This window comes from Dipodomys merriami, unplaced genomic scaffold (assembly GCF_024711535.1).
Source record: "Dipodomys merriami isolate MVZ:Mamm:240054 unplaced genomic scaffold, mDipMer1.0.p SCAF_26, whole genome shotgun sequence".
NCBI classification, from domain to species: domain Eukaryota; kingdom Metazoa; phylum Chordata; class Mammalia; order Rodentia; family Heteromyidae; genus Dipodomys; species Dipodomys merriami.
Window position 1 is genome coordinate 12,318,437 of NW_027204048.1, and position 19,642 is coordinate 12,338,078.

The 19,642-nt window shown below is 42.0% G+C and overlaps 2 protein-coding genes across 2 annotated transcripts in view; one reads left to right on the forward strand and one right to left on the reverse strand.

Moving 5' to 3' along the window:
* The window catches only part of Pgm5 (phosphoglucomutase 5), a 153,231-nt gene extending 143,658 nt beyond the window's left edge, over positions 1-9,573 (forward strand). Inside the window, exon 11 of the mRNA XM_070035690.1 lies at positions 8,150-9,573. Coding sequence (XP_069891791.1) covers positions 8,150-8,239 — 90 coding nt within the window. The 3' untranslated portion in view covers positions 8,240-9,573. The remainder of the gene's footprint in view (positions 1-8,149) is intronic.
* A 4,631-nt stretch (positions 9,574-14,204) lies between these two features.
* Positions 14,205-18,139, reverse strand: Tmem252 (transmembrane protein 252). The gene is made up of 2 exons (XM_070035454.1): positions 17,810-18,139; positions 14,205-15,183 (listed from the first exon to the last, which is right to left on the reverse strand). The coding sequence occupies exons 1-2, from the start codon at positions 18,085-18,087 to the stop codon at positions 14,988-14,990; spliced, it is 474 nt and encodes a 157-aa protein (XP_069891555.1). The 5' UTR covers positions 18,088-18,139; the 3' UTR covers positions 14,205-14,987.
* Between the last annotated feature and the right edge of the window lie 1,503 nt (positions 18,140-19,642).

Sequence of the window (19,642 nt, forward strand, 5' to 3'; positions counted from 1 at the left end):
GCGATATTTAGATGGGTTACAGTTACATGCGTCAGGTAAAGACAACATTTCTTTTTGGACAATGTCACTCTTTCTTCACTCCCTCCTAGATTTTCCTTCCCATCCCACCCACAAGTTGTAGAGTTCATTTTCAACAAAGTATCCAGTACCGTTGCTGCATCTGTTCACCCTTGGTTCACCTGTCTTCTTGACATAGAGCAGGATGTATTAGGCTGAGCTCCTTCAATGATCCCATTGTATCTAGGTTCAAGTGCTATTTGTAGACTGTTCTAAGCTCATTTGCCAAAGAAGAATCATTGAAGCATTAGAGTTGGTATGAGTCAAAGAATAGGTGGGTTGAACAAGTTTCTGAAGTCTCCATTGGTGGCCGCAAGGTACATGTTTACTAGCTTTAAAGTATTGAAAATGAAAACTTGGTTCTCTGACGCAGGAGTCAGCCAACTTTTTCTGAAGCTCCAAATAGTAATTTGGGCTTTGCTAGCTTTATTAGTTAGCTGGAGTTGATGTAACAAAACATTTAGGTTAAACAACTAAACCATATTTCAGGGTTCTAGATAAAATCCAAGATCAAGTTATCAAAAGGCTTGTTTTCTTCTGAAGAGCCACGAGGAATCTGTTACAGATTTTTGAATATCACCCATTATGTACAATTTTTTATTATCTTCAGAGACATAAATAAAAGTGAGTTTAGCTACCCAGTAGGCTTTGTAAAATGACATTTATATTTGTGTGTGTTCATGTACAGTATATATGAAAATCCAGATGTCTCTGGAAACCTCCAAATTGGCCTTCTGAGATCGATTTTCCCAGCTTCTGGTTACAACTAAGCATGAAAGGAATATGTCTGCCATTTACACTTAGGAAATTATATTCTTTTTCAGGTGTTTGGTTTCTTTTTTTTTTTTATTGTGAAAATACCATACAGAGGCGTTACAATTACATGGGCAAGATAATGAGTACATTTCTTATTAAGCATTGTAGCCTCCTCCTTTGTTTCCCCTTCCCATCCCTTCCCATCCTCCCCCATTCTCCCCACACACACACCCCCACCTAAAACTCCTCCCCCCACCAAAGTTGTAAAGTTCGTTTTCGACATAATGACTTGTACATTTCATTGTTACAATGGGTCCACCTGTATCTCCATTTAAATGATTTGTTTTCTCCCTTCCCCTCCACAAATTATACCAACTTCAAATACAGTGAAAGCAGGGGTTATACCATGGGGGAGGGACATACAAAGCAACAAAGAAATCATCTTATAAATATGTTAGAAACAATCGCATGAAAGAAAAAAGCATTTGAATACTTATCTTGGGGTTCATTTCCCTAACATCAACTTATCTGACCTTTTCTGCTTGTCTCAGAAATATACTAGATATTGCAAATAAGGGAAAACATGGGACCTATGTTTCTTTGGGCCTGGCTTACTTTACTTAATACAATTTTTTCCAAGGTGTTCAATTTCTTTTTGGGTGGGTTTCTTCTTTTCAAAGCAGTTTCCTGTAGATAATATAAGAGAAATGGGACTGGGTACTCATGCCTATGATCCTAGCTACGTAGGAGGCTGACATCTGAGGGTCATGGTTCAAAGCCAGAAGTGGCACTGTGGTTCAAGTGGTAGAGCGCTAGCATTGAGCAAAAGGAGCTCAGGGACAGTGCCCAGACCCTGAGTTTAAGCCGCAGGACCAGAAGAGAGAGAGACAGAGACAGAGAGAGAGGTATACCAGAAGAAAAGGGATAAATGGAGTAAAAGGAGAGAAGTAGGAGGGCCCTGGTGAGCATGCCGGCATATGGGAAGCAGCCATGAACCATGTCAGCTGGTGCCCAAGCCAGTGTGTGCATTTGTGAACCAGGCTTCCAGAAGTGGGTAAGAGGGCACTGTTACATTTCAGATGCTTTAAGGGTGACCCTCTGATTCACATTCTAAGGAAGCTCCATATCCCTTAGGACTATGTGTCCTTTATTTGCTTTTAATTACATCATAAGGAATGACAGGTGACAGAATAGTATTCTCAAAATACTGCTCTGATGATATATCACACTGTCATTGAATTCCTTACTTATGGGTCACTTTGTTGATTCCAGCTATTGTTAGCATGATATATCTCTTACTAACATTACTCAGAATTTACAGTTATGATGAGTTCTATTTCCTCTTGTTTTTTGTTTTGTTTTGTTTTTATTTTTTGCTGGTCCTGGGGTTTGAACTCCAGGCCTAGGTGCTATCCCTGAGCTTTTTCTGCTCAAGGCTAGTGCTCTACCATTTGAGCCCCACCTCCACTTCTGGCTTTTTGCTGGAAAATTGGAAAAGAGAGTCTCACAGACTTTTCTGCCTTAGGTGGCTTTGAACCACAATCCTCAGATCTTAGCCTTCTGAGTAGCTAGGATTACAGTTGTGAGCAATAGGCCCCTAGCTCTCACTTGCTTCTTAATGGGTGGAATTAGCATAAAGTTATGAAGCAGGAATGTTTTACACTGTGTCTGGCCCTACTTTGAGCTCTGGCTATGCACAATGTAGTCCTTAGACCAGCAACACAGGTGTCAGTCAGCAGCTTCTTAGAAATGCAGAATCTTAGGCCACATCTTGTATCAACTGAATCAGATTTGACACACTCTTCAGGTGCTTTGTGTGCATGTTAAGGTTTCAAAAGTCTCTCACAAATGACCTCTAGGGTCCTTATTTCCACCTTTGTTTAGCAGGATTGACTCTCCTTTGAGACCAGATAAATCCTCTAAGCTAAAACCAACTAGGCAACAGGTACAGGGGTATATAACCCCAGTTATTCCCTTTTAGGCTTAAAAATTTATTAAGAAAAGTACATATATATGTGGAAAACATATAGAAAGAAAAAATCTATAGAGAGAAAAATATATATAGAAAATCACAAAAATGTTTCCAAGAGCCTTGAAGATCTATCTCAGCTTCTCAGGTCAGTTAGCAAAAAGGGAAACAAGAAAATCCGTTTCGTTTCGGGGAGTGGGGTATCTCCATGGAAACATCTCAGTATTCAATTCTTCAGCCCTAGATTGTTTTCTTCACAGTTATTTCAGTTGCCCTGAGAACTTCAAAATAAGCCCTGGATGACATCAAGAAAGTTACTAACTTGATTTCTTTCAAGACATGAAACCTTGCTAAATCTGTTGGATAGACAAGTCTGGCACAGTTTTAATTATACAGGGATACATCAGTTGTTCATTCCCATTTAAGGGTGATATGGCAGCTGTCTTAAAGGCAAAGAACAAGTTCCTGTGAGACAAAACAGCATTCATAAAATGTAATCAACAGTGAAGGCTGCTGATGTCTTTATATGGCAAGGAGTAAACTCTGTTCTGTAGAGGTTCGTGTCCACGTCTGATAGTTCCTGCTATGAATGCCTGTCCCATTAGAACTGCCTCCTTCCTGAGGCTCAGATGGTCCTTGGTACCAATTCTTCTTCTTTACATGGTACTTCTATGGTTCAACTCTACTCAATGTGAAGTTCCCTTGTTATTGCTCGAGAACCAGCTCTGCCCTTCAGAAATAAGTGCCAACTGCTATGCCATTGGTTCACTTGGTACCAGATTTGTTTTTTTCTTTCCAGCTGATGGTATTTCCTCTGGCTGGGTTTAGGGGCTTAGGTACACAAATAGAAAGCAAGGCTGGTTTTATAAGACTGGGAGTGTTTTATTGATACAAAGAGATGTTGCCTTTGACTTAAGTGGTTTGAGGTAGTTTTCACTTGAAAAAATAAAAAAAACAAGGTTACACTGACATTCTTAACTTCCCTTTTATCTTATCTTCTATTAGAAAACATAATATGAACTTCCTTTTATGGGCAAAGGTGGTGTAGCCAGACGGTTGTTGTCTATCTACCAAAGGTCAACCTGTAGAAGTAGAATGCCAATCTGCCCCTTTCTACTACTGTGATAGCAAACTGTGTCCCCTGTACAAGAGTGCTTATCAGTATATATCATTGCTTGCCTATATATATATATATATATATATATGGGCCAGGGTGACCACTAAGGGTTTTTTGGCTGTCAAACTGAAACCGGAGTTTTTAGACCCCAAAACCAAACTCCAGGAGTTGTACATATTAGATCTGGCTCTTCAACCCTGGTGAAGGGCAAGAGGAAGATTTATTATGTGGCAGCCATAAGAAGCCAACCCTGAAACACATCTTCCAGGTATGGACATTGGGCTACATGCTTACATAGATAGAACACTGGATACAGGGGGCAAAAAACATACATATAGGGTCCCACCCACTGGTTGGGCTTGGTGAATCATTAATGTAGTCCTTCCCATTGGGAAGGTTTCCAGAGAAGTTATTATTCCTACCATCACTGGGTGGGTAGTCTGTTGTGAGAAAAGCCTCTTTTCTATCCATGTAGTTTGCTTCCTCTCTGTTAATCTCCAGAGAACCATTTTTTCTGAAAAGTTTCTGCTTTGGCCAGGTGAGTTGGCCCTTGTTAATTACTTTTTAGGTACATCCTTTTCCTGCTGTACTTTAATTAAAACATCCTATCAGAGCCAGGCATCGGTGGCTCAGGCCTGTAATTCTAGCTACTCAGGAGGCTGAGATTTGAGGATCGTGGTTCGTAGCCAGCCCAGGCAAAGAAAGTTCGTGAGACTCTTATCACCAATTAACTACCACAAAATCAGAAGTGGCACTGTGGCTCAAATGGTAGAGTGATTACCTTGAGCTGAAAAGCTGAGGGACAGCGCCCATGCTCAGAGTTCAAGCCTCGAGACCGAAAAAAAAAATACATCCCATTAGAAGATTCTCGAATTGTACAATAATAGCGAATGCTTATGCATGTATGTCAGTTCTGTTACCTACTCATTCGGCTCATTTTGTCCTCACCTGTTGTACAAAGTAAATGCCCTTTATTCCATGTGAGGAAAATGAATGTGTAGAGAGGTTTACGTGACTTTACCCAGATTGCAGGGCTCAAAAGGGACAGAGCCAGGCTTTCATCCAGGGAGCTGAGCATCCAAGTCCATACCGTCTAGTCTCTTCTTCCTGTCTTCAGGTAAGGAACACAAGGTTTACAAGACTGGCTCCCAGACCTGGGTATACAGCAGGATCATGAGCATGAAAGGCATTTGTCAGGGTATATGTTCCTTGCTAGGTTGGCAGGACTATGGATTCTTCATCTCTGTGGCTACAGACCACATCAGGATCATCAGATAATTCTAAGCTGGTCCTCAGGTAGCAGAAATAGATGAACAATTTAGGGGAGACCGGTGGATGCTTTTACTTCCTGGATCCATAAGCACAAAGCCAAGCCGAATCTCATTATTGTTCCAACCATAGCCACCTGATTTTCAAAAGCAACAGTTAGGTCCACTAATGTAGATGTTAGCTGTAGAAGTCCTTTAGGGGAGCAAAGAGAGAAAGAAGAGGCAGAGTCCTCAGAATAACACAGATTGGAGAGCCAGTCATCCTGTTGGCTTTTTTCCCTTTCTGGTTTCAATTCTGCAGTCGTTTCTGCTAACCTTTTATAAGGGTGGGGAAATAGATCCATTTTTCATTCAACTAGGGAGTATATTCTGCATGAAGCAATCCTTTGAAGTCTTCTGTGATATATACTTGAAGAAAAATGTGAAGACATGATAAAGACATTTAGGAGACGTGTAGATCTGAACCAGTTAGGGTTCCTCTTCCTTGTGCAATGTCTTGGCTGCAGACATAAAAAGAGAGAAGAAAGGAAAAGGGAAATAGCGATCTGGGGAACATTTCTGAGAGATTGAAGGGGGGAACTCTTACAAATGAATTTGTACTTCCCAGAATGCTGAAAGAGCACTGAGGTTTTGTCCAATGCCTTCCAAGTGGGCCCACAGAGGTTGGCCAGTGAGCATGCGTGTGCCCTCAGACTTCTGCCCTGAGCCTTCCATGCTCAGTGCTTTCATGATGCTTCCATGGGTGAGGCCAAATGAAGTTCCCATTTGAACAGACAGGAAAATGGCCTCTGTATTTTAACTTGGGATTTGCAATCCCAATGCCTCCTAAAACCCCAAAGCAGAGAGGGTGGTGTAAAAGGGTCAAGGTGGCTTCTATCAGGTAAGACACTGAAGTCCCAAAATGCTGCCTTATTTTCCTTCCATCAGCCACTTTGGCTGAAAAGCACCATGGCATTTTGCCCACACAAGAGAGTTTGTATGAAGGTCTACCTTCCATGTTGACAAGATAGATGGATTTTTCTAAGTTTTGTACTCTAATTCTCATTTATCTGTAGGCATTTCCCATCATCAGTCTTGGTCCAAAATGGACCAAGACTGATGATGTGAAAAGGGGGATTAAAGGAGGCTGGGCATGGTGGCAGATACCTGTAAACTCAGCTACCTGGGAGAAAGAAGTAAGAGGATCAAGGTATGGAGGCTGGCCTGAGCAAAAGCAGGAGACCCTGAAAAACAAATTAAAATGAAAAGGACTGGGGTATGATTCAAGTTGTTTCAATCAGGTGAAGTTACGTCATAGCTATTGGTTATTGAGCGTATACATTGAAGTATATGAAATAGCCACAAATATATTGTTATTAGTCTTGCTTCCAGATCAGTCTTTCCAAAGTAGAGCTCTGATGGTGTTGTTACCTTTCAGCTCTGTGAACTTCCATATCTGACCTTTCCTAATGAATTAAAGTTGGGTATCTTATTCTACCATTTAGAACCTTCAAAATCAGCTTGTCTTGCATATCTTTGAGGATTTCTGTTCCTACACTTAATTCGGGGCACCCTGGACCCCCTACTGTCTTGTATTCTGTACATTGACTTGTGTTTTTGCTAACTTAGAACACATGTACTCTTGTCATGCTTGCTTCTATTAAGAATAGGTTAAACCTAATCTTCCCTAACTACAAGCATTATTTTTCTGAATACGGAATCCTTATTTGCTCTAACTTTCCTATCAGGATCTCTTTATTAGCATCTGTTGGAAATGGACTGACTTCATTTTCATGTCAGTTTATTTATTTGCTATGGAAATTTTACATTAGTGAACTAATATGGAAAAAACGATACTATTTGGCAACTATAAATACACCATAAAAACAAAGTCAATAAAAAATATATAGCAACATCTTCTAGTTGGGTAATTCTTGCCTCCGACATGCAATATCTTGGTTAAAGTGTTAAAGATTGGCAGCAAATTGTCTGTTGATATCAATAGGATGGGGGAGAAGGGAGAGAATAAACTGATTTTCTTGCACTTTTATAAAGTGATGCTGAATCCATGCACCAATTAAATCATCCTTAGTATGTGCTCCACTTGAGGGAAAATGCCTTGCCCTTGACCTAGATTCACAGCTAAAAGGCAAGAAATCAGTCTCATTCTCTTCACATCTGTGGCCCATGCAAGGATCCTCTAGCCTGTACACCACCCCACCTGAGAACACTGAGAGCCCTCCACAACCAGAGTATTGTAAGACAGGAAGAAATCTCAGTGATTTCTGCAGCACTAGCAATGGTTCTGCTTTCTCCAAACATTGGATAATGGGTTCTTCAAATCCACAGTCTTAGGATAAAGAAGGAGCTTTTTTTCTCCCCTCACATTGCATGGAGGATGACTGGAGGAGGTTTTCTGAACTTTTTAAATTCACATTCTCGGTTTGTAAAATGCTTTCATGTCCTAGTAGAGCCTAGGCACTTTCCGTGTGTGTGTGTGTGTGTGTGTGTGTGTGTGTGTGTGTGTGTGTGTGTGTGTGTGTGTGTGTGTGTGTGTGTGTGTGTGTGTGTGTTGCAGTACTGAGGATTGAATTTGGAGCTTTCTGCATAAAAATCAAGCACTCTATCACATGGGCCATGCCTTTAGTCCTTTCATTTTTTTTTAAATTTTGTTTTTGAGAAAGAAACTCTGTAACTTTATCCTCAAATTTATAGTCCTTTTGCCCCAGACTCCTGAGTCACTGGGATTTCAAGCATACCCCACTACACCCAGAAATTTACTCTTGAGTAAATTAATTTTGAAAATCAATCCATAAGACTTAGCTGCGCATCATCTGCCCTGCTTCTCTGCCTGCCCGCTCTGCTCTCCTTTGAAGGAGAGAAAAAAGTGTCAACTGCCCTTTCCTCCCTGGCTGCCTGTAAACTCCACAAACTGGAATTGGACTCTAGCCCTGTCCTGCCTCTGATTTGAGTTGTTCATTCATGCTCTTCTTCCTTTCCCAGGCGGTGCTGAGCCCTCTCATCGCCATCGCACTGAAAATATCCCAGATTCACGAGAGAACGGGTCGCAGAGGACCTACTGTCATCACCTGAGCGGAGAAGGGAAGATCTCCCACCAGGGCCAGAGAGTGCTCAGCAGGAGACGCCTCCCATGCCTTCTTGCTACCTGTTGTGCCTCTTAGGACTTGGGAAGAACAAAAGTTCTTTTACTCTTGGGGGGTTAAAGGGTGGGTGGGAAAAGAAAAAAAACCTCTGTTTTGTTTTGATTTGTTTCAGTTCCCTAAATGCCTCCTCCCATAGTTGTCTTTGAATCTGCACTCTGTATTTTATCACGCTGAGGGGGTCTCCCTTTTCGAGAAAAAAAAAAGTGAACTAGGTGGCTGTCATGAGCACAGGTTCTATAATTATGAAAGATAGAAGTGATAGAACTGTGGGCCCCAGTAGGCCACACACACACACACACACACACACACACACACACACACACACACACACACACACACACACACACACACACACACACACACGTCAGGTCCACAATGGGACAAGGTTTTAGATCTCATGGCCTGCCTGCCTCACTGCCAGCAGCCACCCCATGACCAACATCCCCCAGCCTACCTTCACCCTCACCTTCTGCCAATCACAATGGCACACTTCCAATGAGACATATCAAAGGGTGTTTCTCTCTCTTACTGTATAAGTGATATTACTTTACCTCTCAAAGCCACCTTTGTCCTTGCAAATGTAACCATTTACTGGGAAGCTAGGGAGGAGACTGTGGAAGAAACGAAATGAATGCTTACATTGGTAGTGAGCAGGGAGGGAGTCCCTTGATTACAACACATAGGTTGATACGTGAGTTGGTACAAATTCCTCTTGAGAAGACAAAAACACATGTGTGCACTAGCTCTGACTTACCCACTGAGACCTATTTGCATGCACTAGTTTGGATGTAGTTCTCATCTTACTTGCAGTGCCTAGAAAGGAAGAGTGGAATGCTGGGAAAGTAGGAAGTAAAGTGGTATTGGAAGGAGATGTGGGAGAGAATGGCTGGAGAAGAGGGAAAGAAATATTATGGAAGAGTATGGCCCAGTGAGCAGAGGCAGAGGGCCACATTGGCTTTCTTTGCCTAGGAAGGAACAAAGGCTCTTACAGCTCCAGTAGGCCCCTCTGTCCTGGGGCAAAAGACTAGATCATGCGATGTGTTTGCATATGTTTTGCTTCCTTGGGAACAGCATGCTCACCACGTCATCTATGGAAATGACCTACTGAACTTTGACTGTTAAGCAATGCCTTATTGCTGTAGTCAAGGTGAATCCAAGCAAGGCAACATTCCCAGCAAGGTATTTGTTTCTATTTTCTGTCTGTGCTCTGTCAAGAACTTGCTAGGACATTTTAGCAGCAATAAAAAAAAAAAAAGAAAGAAACTCCTTTGTTTTAACCTTATTTGAGGATTATGGGTTGCGGCTCATTTCATTTTGTTTTACCACTTGATTGACTTCATTAGTAGCCAGTTGTGCTGAAAAGTCTGCCTTTCAGAATACTTGCAAGGACTGTTATTCATTATGATGACCTGGGGAATTTATTGAATAGATGGAAACAAGAAAGGTGAATTGCTCAGAATTGTCTTTGGGAGTCAGCAAAAATTAAAATGGCATCTAACTTTGATTCTAACAGTCTTTATTTCAAAACAATAAGAAGCCGGCTTTGAGCTGAGATTATAAGAAACCACATAGGGGATGTATTGCCAATGGAATAAAACGTGCTTTATAGATCTGATTCTGGTGATCTCTCAAGTAAAAGACCCTGATAACCATCCATTTATTAATGGTGGGGTGTGCTAGCTAGAACACTCTGACACATTTTTAGGCTTATCAGCTCTACGTAGGTAAGAAAATACTTATTTTTTCCTCAAGTTGCTAAACTTTTAACCACTTGTAACTTTTAAGTCCAAATGTAAATTAGTTTAAACCAGATTTCTTTTTAAAAATCTGGAGTCGTGTGCATTCAGTAGCTCAAATATATATTCAGCTATCCATCCATTCATTCACTTAGCAAAGTAAGTAACTACTTCAGGAAGACGTCTATTTTAAGAACAGAAGGAAGATGGAAAAATCTTGTTTCATGCGTTTCTTGAACTTATAATCATGGAACAAGCATTCAAAATAATCATGGAGACACAATGTACATGCATGGAGCTGCTGTGAAAATACAGAGAATGGAAATTAACTCAGAGGTGGTGGAACACTAGGAATCAAAGTTTTTCTAAAGAGTAAGGTTTTGAGACTTTTTTCACACATTTTTTTAAATTCTAGCAGAGGTGAATGAAGCAAAACCCAGCAAGATCAGTCATTGACAGCTAGAACCTGGGGAGAGGAGGTTGGCATTGGGTCTGGTGGGAGGTTGGCTTAGATGGTTGGAGTTAAAACAGACAGGGTTATGAACTCAAGTGGAGACAAGATGCACAGTCACTTGATTACAGAGGTTTTTCTCAGCTCTGTTGTCAAAGAGAAGGTCCTCCAGAGCTTCTGGGATTCAGCCTGTCTCTGGAACTTGCCCAGCTTCCTATTGCGGAAGTACCATTGCTGCCTGCGTTCAGTAAAATCCAAGCTTCTCTTGCTGAACTCTAAACCAATGTCCTTATTCTCAAAAGAGATAAAAGCTAAGAAGTCACCTTTCCCCACAGAAAATTCCTTATGTTCTTAAAAGGGGAGCCCTAATCACCAGCTGTTAGGAGTAAATGGTTTGGACCTAGGCTCATGCCTGTGATCCTATCTACTCAGGAGGCTGAGATCTAGAGGATGGTGGTTTAAAGACCAGGCAGAAATATGTGTGAGACTTGTCTCTAAAATCATCAGTAAAACTGCTGAGCTGGAGATGTGGATCAAGAGGGAGAGCACCAGTAGAGCAAAACGTGAGGCCTTGAATTCAAACCTCAGCACTGGTTGGGTAGGGGGAATTAAATGGCTTCAGAGGTTCAAGGATATTGTGGGAAGAGTGTGGTGATGTCAGGTGGAACTGGTGATCTTCAAACATTGAGAGGCCTCCAGAAAATGGCAAGCTACCATATGCATAATCATGTGGCTTTCCATAAGCTAGACCCCAGCACTCAGGCAGGGTGATTTGGACATGACTGTATATGTTTCCAGGGAGGCCTTAGTGCAAGGGAACAAGGACCCTTCCAGATGTCAGTCAGTTCCCTCAAACAAAACATTATTTTGCCTTACCCAGCATTCTTGAATTTATTGACCCGCCCCCCACCTCTCCCCCACACCAATGGGCAGCTGTTATTAAAGTGAGGTCATTGTTCAAGTCTCTCTGACCCAAGGTGCAGTATATATCCATGGTATTTGTGGAACAAAGAGTGTTGCATGGCATTGCAGGATCAAAGGCTTGGGTATGACATCAATGCTTTCTGAACAGGAAATTTCAGATCAAGGCACAGTCCCATGGCGGCACCTTGGGCTAAGAGTAGATGCTCTGTGCCATCACAGGGACAATGGTATGCTCACGTCTAATTGGCCATTCATGGAAAGTGTGAGATTTTTGACAGCCAGAGCCTTTAGCTATGGCATATTGGGGGAGGGATTTGAAATGCTCTTGTGGGAGCTGGTAAGTACATAGCAGGATGACCCATCCATCCCATTGCTGAATCTTGTCCTGGGTACTCTCAGGACAAGTGGATAGTGAGATATCAAGCACTTACATCGAGTAGCTTCCACTCCTGACAAACTATGCACCTTAAAACAATGATGTAACTTACTGGTAGATTAGCGTTTGGGCCTTCAACAGTTACAAACAGCAAAGAGATTATCCAAGGCAGCGAAGCTTAGCAGAATGACTATCTAGTCCAACCAGCTGGAGTCCTTACCCATAGAACTCATACAGTTAACAGTTCACTGGTATGCGAGTCAGCCTGGATGGTCATAGAACTTTCTAGAACACAATGAAGATATAGATCACAAAGTTATGACTTTATCATCTTTTTCTATCCTTTAGCATGTGCCCTGCAATGTAGGGGAGCCGGAACAATGCTTCATCAAAGGAAATATACTTAAATAAAATCTTGGAAGCACAAATTGATGTGTCAGAGAGATCACTTAAGAGTTCTTGCATGGAAAGGGTCAAAAAAAAAACCCAGTATACTTGAAAAAGAGGCTGCATAGTTTGTTCTATTTCTGACCTTGACATTCTTGTCCTCTGGTGCTGTGGTGACTATTTAAAGTAGCTGCTAAAGGGAACAGTGTGGGGTTATAATACTGGAGAGCCATCGACTCTGAAAACTTCTTCCAATCCCAATTGATTGGAGCCCGCCATTCTTAAGTGAGAGGAAGATTGAGAGGAAGAATCTCAGTCGTAGAGACTTCCTTCTTTCCATTTTCTCAGCATTCATGGAATTATGCTTTTCAATTCATTACCATAGGTTGAGAAGGCTGGCAAGGTACCATACCGGCCTCCTCCAAATGACTTTTCCAAGGAATGACCAATGTATTATTATCCAGATAGGACCACATTGTCTGCTTTGTCCAGTGGGTCTTAATAAATGGACCTAGCAAATGTAGGGTTTGTTTTAGGTCATACCCAAAGCATGTATGACTGCACTTACTGCATATGTTAAACAAAATTATCAAGTGCCTCTTAGTATTTATCCTAACAAGAAGTTCCTAGAGTTGTTTGTTTTCCCCTTGAATTGTTCACCGGTGTTTGAAAGAGGAACTCAACACTGTTAGTTTCATATGATGATACTTCAACTTATAGTTTTGTATTAATTTTTTTCCAGATGCAAAAATATAATGGCAAAAAGGAAAGTTCAAATGCACAATGTATTGCCATAAAGAGATTTAACAATTTCTCATTCAAGCCCAAATTAACATTTATGTCACTTGACTCCCAGTAGTTGAAAACTCTATTACACATGTGCACTGGGTGAAAGCCCAGTGATATCGCTATTAGATGCTTAGACCCCTGGGAAAAGACCTCAGAGAAGAGAACGAGATGACAAGAGAGGAATTACAAATTGCATTGTTAATAAATTATCACCTTCCTCTTGGGCAACTGTGAGTGACCTTTATATTTATTGTACGCTCATGGTTGAAGATTCAAACCACAGATTCCCAAATCTGTGCTTTGGGGACCTATGTATTTGTCAGGATGTATTTAATCTGTGCATGCAGCAATGATGGGGAAGAGAAGGCCACAGAGACCTGATCTCTATCTTGACAACCCTTTCGGTTGCAAGATTGCAACCTTCCCTCCCTGTCTGAAGCCTCACCATGGCGGTCATCCATAAGGGCACACCCTTCACCATCCAGTAATGACCAGATGCAGGAAAGCTACACTGGGAGGTGAAGCAGGTTCATCTGCAGCTTAAACATGAGGCTCAGTAACCTTAAAGCTTCCTCAGCTGCCTTTCCCAGGGCTTGAAGTTATTGCAGCAATCTAAGGTGTCATGTTGGGGTAGGGCCTATTTCCTGAAAGAGGAGAGAAATCCAGACTGCGCTGTAGAAGGAAGGGTGGAAGACAGACAAGACTGAAAATAATAGAATTAGAATGTTAAAAGCTAGCCTAGCACCAACATTTGCAGTACGTAGGTCCTCTCATGTTCCTCGCTGGAGATTTCTTCATTTTCCTGGATGTCCCTGTGGATTATTGGGAAGGCTTTGTAACTTCTCAAAGAATAATTTTCCTGAATCTATCCAATGGAAGGGTCGGAGCACTTATTTTTTAAAGGCTAGAATGAGGGCCCAGGAATGGGCATGGAAGGCGACACCACCGAGTCTGCAGTGTAAGAGGGATGGCTGGTAAGTCACTAATCCAACATGAACACCTCACTGTTAGGGGAGGAAACTGAGGCCCAGAGAGAAGACTATCCTCATCCAAGTTCAGAAGCATCAGTCTTTCCAGCACACTCCACCTGGCTTGTCTTGTTAGTCTAAAAAAATGCCATAAAATGCAATAAAGCTGAAGAGGGGGGATCGGGTTTTAAAAACAGCTATCCCAAGTCTAGAAGTCAATTTTGTATCTTGAGATCTAAAGAATATGCCTAAGAATAAAAGTCTGTCATTAAGCTTTTTATTTTCCAAAATCCTCAAGGTTTACAGGAGAATTATCAGCAATATATATTATATATAAGCATCTTCAGAACACACACACACACACACACACACACACACACACACACACACACACACACACACACACACATATCAGATTGCATCATGGATACCATCGATGGCTTATAAATTTCTCCCCCACCTCCTGAGTTCTGTGCCTTAATAATTAAGTATGCATTCAGTTTGGATTTATAAGGAATTTTTTTTATCATATCTGCTTGCATGAATCCCTCCTTTTGAAATGACTCGTGCAACATTGTGCATTTGAATCATTTTGAAGACAAAAACTTCAGTCACTTCCATAAAACAAAAAGCACACATCATTAAAAGAAAAGAAGACAAAATAACATTCATGGGTTCCAAGTCCCAATGGGAATCACTGGGTCATTCTGGTGATGTCATTCACTTGGAACATTGTGAAGCCAGCCTCTTACACACATCCCTTCAGGAATTCTAGGGAGCGTGCATAGAGGGCTGTGACTTGGTCCAGCAAGCACAAGTGTTCCTCCAGGTTGGAGCTGAGGTAATGAGAAACAAGACATCTAGCCTCTTGGTGAGTGGGTTTATCCTTACACCAATGTGGTTCCCTGGCTCTCTTAGTGGGACCCCTCTGAAGAGTCTGTCTGGGGCTAGCCACACCCTAACACAGCTTTCCTCCCCAGTCCCTGGCCAGCTTTTCTTTAACAGGGTATGTCCTGCATGCTGGTTCAGCACTTCAGCTTGACCTCTCAGCATCCTCTGACATCCACTACGGATTCGTGGTAGGGTGGTGGGGCTTCTGGACCAGCATCACTTCCATCCTCAAGTTCAAGGCCCGTCTCTGTGTACAGAGGTGGAGGAACATCCAAGGCCTGTCCCTCTGCAAGATGAATCTGTTTCTCGGCATCCAGGCTCTCTTCATAAGCTGGAGGGTAAAAGTCTGGCCTGTGGGACAAAAGCACCAAATGCATACATGTGTTATTTAGGTATTTATGCCAGAGAGGCATATGTTTGCCTTTCAGCTCACACTGCGTGAAGTTAAACTGCTAAGAAACATAGATCTTTGAAACAGATGTACTTCTTCCCTGGCATGGGAAGCATCCTCTTCTTAAAGAACCCTCTATCTGCCACAGCATGTATTCCTTCCATCCTAGTGTCTTGTTTGTTTGTTTGTTTGTTTGTTTTTTCCTAGCTGGTGTTCTAAGCTGTGCCTTCCCTTCTACCACTCCTGGAAATGGCCGTTCCTTAGGAAATCTGTATCTGCCACGAAGTCATTAAGGAACTTGGAGGCTTTGATTATGTTTGACTATGGAACCTCTGCCTGGTACTCAGTCCCTTCCCACCCTTGTTTCCCCTTCACAGACGCCATCTCCTACCCCACCTCACTCGGCATCTCAGATCTTCACAACGAATATGATCATGAATGGAAGCCAGCTACTTGCAGGTTCCTGAACCATATCAGGATGATACTACTTTTTTCCTGACTTTTCTACCACATTTTTTTTGTCCCACCAGCCAGTTTTCGAGAGAACACCCAAATGCATTTTCTGCCTCAAAAGTGGGGGTGACTCTGTGCACATTTCAGCTGCAGCCTCTCTGGGCTGAAGGCCTGTGATGAAAGGAATCATTCATGACGAGGGCTGGTGGATTTGTTGATCATCTTACCCACTGTCACTAATTGTTAAATCCTCTGGCTTCTTCATCATGAATGGGGTTCAGGGGTGAGGAAGAGGTGAGGAAGACAGATGGGGAGAGCTTAGTTGAGATATGTATTTATAGAGTGAGTCCATCCAGTGCCTACAGGGAGTGTTTATGGTGTGTAACCACAACAAAACAAGAGATTGCCACTTGGAGCCACGGCTCCATTCCAAATGTTACCTAGGCTGACAGCCAAATAGCTGAAGGCACTGTCTACTGTACAGCATAAATCTCAGCCTTCACCTGGAATAGCCAAGGCTGAGTCATGGGAAATACGTGTTAAGGCACTGAGGATGGAAAGGTGAGCTGTTGGAGTCACTTGAGAGACTGGAGAATGACTAATGCCGTTAGCCCAAATGCCAGCCATCCACAGTCTGGTTCATATTCCCTGAGGAATGCTATTCTGAATTCCATCACAGGACAAACGTTTGCTCTGAACTCTCTACCTAGGTCCCTATTTTCAATGCACAGGCTTTGAGAAATGTAACTTCTTAGTTTGAATGTGTAGCCATTGTATGTGGACTGAACATCTCAGAATATGGGAGGAAGAGGCAGTAAAATGGCGCTGGTGTGACATCTACAATTTCCCTCCCAATCTTCCAGCTCCAAGTGTGTGATATTATGCATATGTTACTCTAATCAGGAATTCCAACTCATGCACTCATATAAATACACACACCCATCATCATCATCATCATCATCACCACCATCATCATTGTCATCGTCTTTCTGGAAGCATCTTCTACAATCACTCCAGATATTTTAATTTCTAACGAAACCTAAAGACCTTGTGAGTTTTGTTAGACTGCTTGTTGTAATTAGTATCTTAGTAATTAGCATAACAAATGTTAGCAATATACCACTATGGGTAAGATTACTTGTATTCAAGGTACATAATAGCTAAAACATGTTAGATACTCTCTATTCTTGCATAAAGAGGGCAAAGAATTTATGGATTTACAACTTATACTATGACAATGCTAACTGGGGTTTTAATCCATAAATTGTCCTGAATTTGGCCAAGAATTAGGAGGTTTGTTTTTAGCTAAATTGTAATTATGTTAACTAAACTTCCTTTGTTCTTGTGATATATATATATATATATATATATATATATATATATATATATATATATATATATATATAGTAAGTATTAGTGTCACCAAGTTCAACCATCACCAGAAGTTATCCATCTCCCAAACAATACTCTACTCACTAAATAACAACTTTTCATTCTCCCCTTCCAGGCCCCTGTCTTCCTCCTCTCTATGGATTTGACTACTTTAGCCAGATTAGAATCATACAATTGTCATTTTTGACTGGCTAGGCTCACTTCGCATGGTGTTTTCAAAGTACATTCGTGTTCTATTCCATGTCAGGATTTCATTCCTTTCTAACACTGGGTAATATTTTAGTATATATTGCATTTGGTTTATCCATCATCAATGGACCTTTTATCATCTTGCCTTGAATGAATCTTTCATTCAGGGTGACATCAGAACACTTTAAAGAAAGGCTTCTTAGTCACACTGGTTGTAAGACTGGTTGATATCTGCTTGCTCCTTTGTTGTGGGCAGACTATAGCCTGGAACTTCACTTTCTCTCAAGTGTAAATCATCACCTGTTTATAACAGCTCCACCCTTCCACAACATTAAAAGAAAGAACCTAGACACTGGCCTTCTTGAGTTAGCTTATGCAGGTTTTTACTAGCATAGTGGTAGTGGCAATATTGCTAGAAGAAAATGTCCCTTATCTCATATAATTTTCCCCAAAGATAGCCCCATTCTTCCACATAACCAACCCCAGAGTGATGGACCTTTCCATACCTTCCCATCTCAGCCTCTCGCATTGCCTCTGCCTTGTAACACTTACCTGTCAACTGTATCCAGGGGCAGGTCCCCCCGGCCAAGATATTGTCTGAGCATGTGGCTGAACATCCCTTTGTTGTTACTCGCTTGGCAGTAGGTGCTCCAGAAAACCCCACTCAGGAGGATCACAAACCCCAGAGGCAGAAGCAAGTAGGACATGATCAGGGTCCCCTGGCAGTGGATCAGGGAGTCTGCAGAGATGAAGAAGGCTCCCAGGCAGATCATCAGGAACCCTGTCAACAAGGCCAGGGCACTGAGAATTAGGCCAACTCTGTTCTGCATCCCTGCTCCTCAAAACCTTGCGCCCTGACCCTGCCACTCCTCTGCTTCCAGGCTTGTTGAAGCAGAGTGTGCTCATTAGCCAGCGTGCACAGCCTTATACGCCCGCCCAGGGACCAAATGGCCTTTGGACAGTTAAATGAAGCAGGCACAGGGAAGCTATTCATTAACCATTGAAAGTTACTGTAACAGCCTTTCAGGGTGAGCCCTAGAAATCATAACATTGCATCCTGCAAGAAGAGGGTACTGCATGTAGCTGCTTTCTTCCTTGCCAGTGGGTGGGACCCTCAGTCGCTCCCAGGAGAGGGGTTTCTAGAGGTCCTGGTCTCATAGTCCTCACCTTGGGCAATTCCCCACTGAAAGCTGGGGAAATTAGCATGCCTCCATGAACCACCACCTCCTTTGTGGTAGCAAGGAATGCTTTCTTGATTTCCTTCTCTCCTTCTTTATTAAAGGTGTGTGTGTGTGTGTGTGTGTGTGTGTGTGTGTGTGTGTGTGTGTGTGTGCGTGTGTGCGTGCCAGCCAGGTTGGGGGCTTCAATTCAGTACTTGGACACTGTGCCTTAGCTTTTTTCACCCAAAGTGAGGAAATAAGAGTTTCATGGACTTTCCAGCCTTAGGCAAGCTTCAAACTGTGATCCTCAGATCTCAGCCTCCTGAGTAGCTAGGATTACAGGTGTGAGCCACCATTTCTTTAAGGCTCTGAGAACCTTTGTCTTGCCTTCTGATGAATTGCTCATGCTCTGATAGCAGAAAAAGTCCAAGAGAAAAGTCCATGGTGAACATTCCTCGATTCCTTCTGTTGAAAAGATGAGTGTCACAGGAAGAGGGAGCTGGTAAGAGTCCTGGGGTGGGAATGGGGGGGGCGGTTCCTAGAGATGGGTATAAAAGAGGTGGCTGCTGCTCTGATTTTGGTTTTGAATCTTGCAAACCCACAGACACATCTGCTCACACTTAGATGTTTGTGCATCACTGTTCTATACACTTTAGTCCCCTTTGATGCTTCAAAAATGCACAATATTTAGCCAGTGAAGGTTGTGTATATGCCTGTATTCCTAGCTATGCAGGAAGATTGTGGTTCAAAGCCAGCCCCAGCAGAAAAGTCTTCAAGACTTTATTTCCTAAATAATCTGCAAAAAGCTGAACTTGAGACAGGGTTCAAGTAGTAGAGCACCATCTGAGCAAACAAGCTAAGCAAGTATGAGATCTTAAGTTCTATCTTTAATACTGACCAAAAAAAAAAAAAAAAAAAAAGAAATCAAGGATCACTAAAACAATGACTTCTTTAGTTTTTAAAGCTTTTTGTTACTTGGAGCTTCCTTATTATTTGTGGTGTGTGCTCTCCTTTCTTAACAGTTATTAGCAGTAACAAACAAACAAACAGTTTTTGGAAAAAAATTAAAATGAGGTATGAAATATCACACACTGAGAGAAAGCCCCTGTACTTCAGAGATTTGGAAGAAGTAGAAGAGACCCAAGAAGAAGAGTAATAGTAATGACAGAAGAGAACAACCAGATCTCTGTAGCTAAGGAAGAAATTTGAAAAATCCAATAGAACA

Coding starts and splice junctions, on each gene's coding strand:
- Tmem252 (XM_070035454.1), bottom strand. CDS start 18,087: ATGCAGAACAGAGTTGGCCTAATTCTCAGTGCCCTGGCCTTGTTGACA. Junction 15,184..17,809: donor CCCCTGGATACAGTTGACAG/GTAAGTGTTACA, acceptor TTTGTCCCACAG/GCCAGACTTTTACCCTCCAG.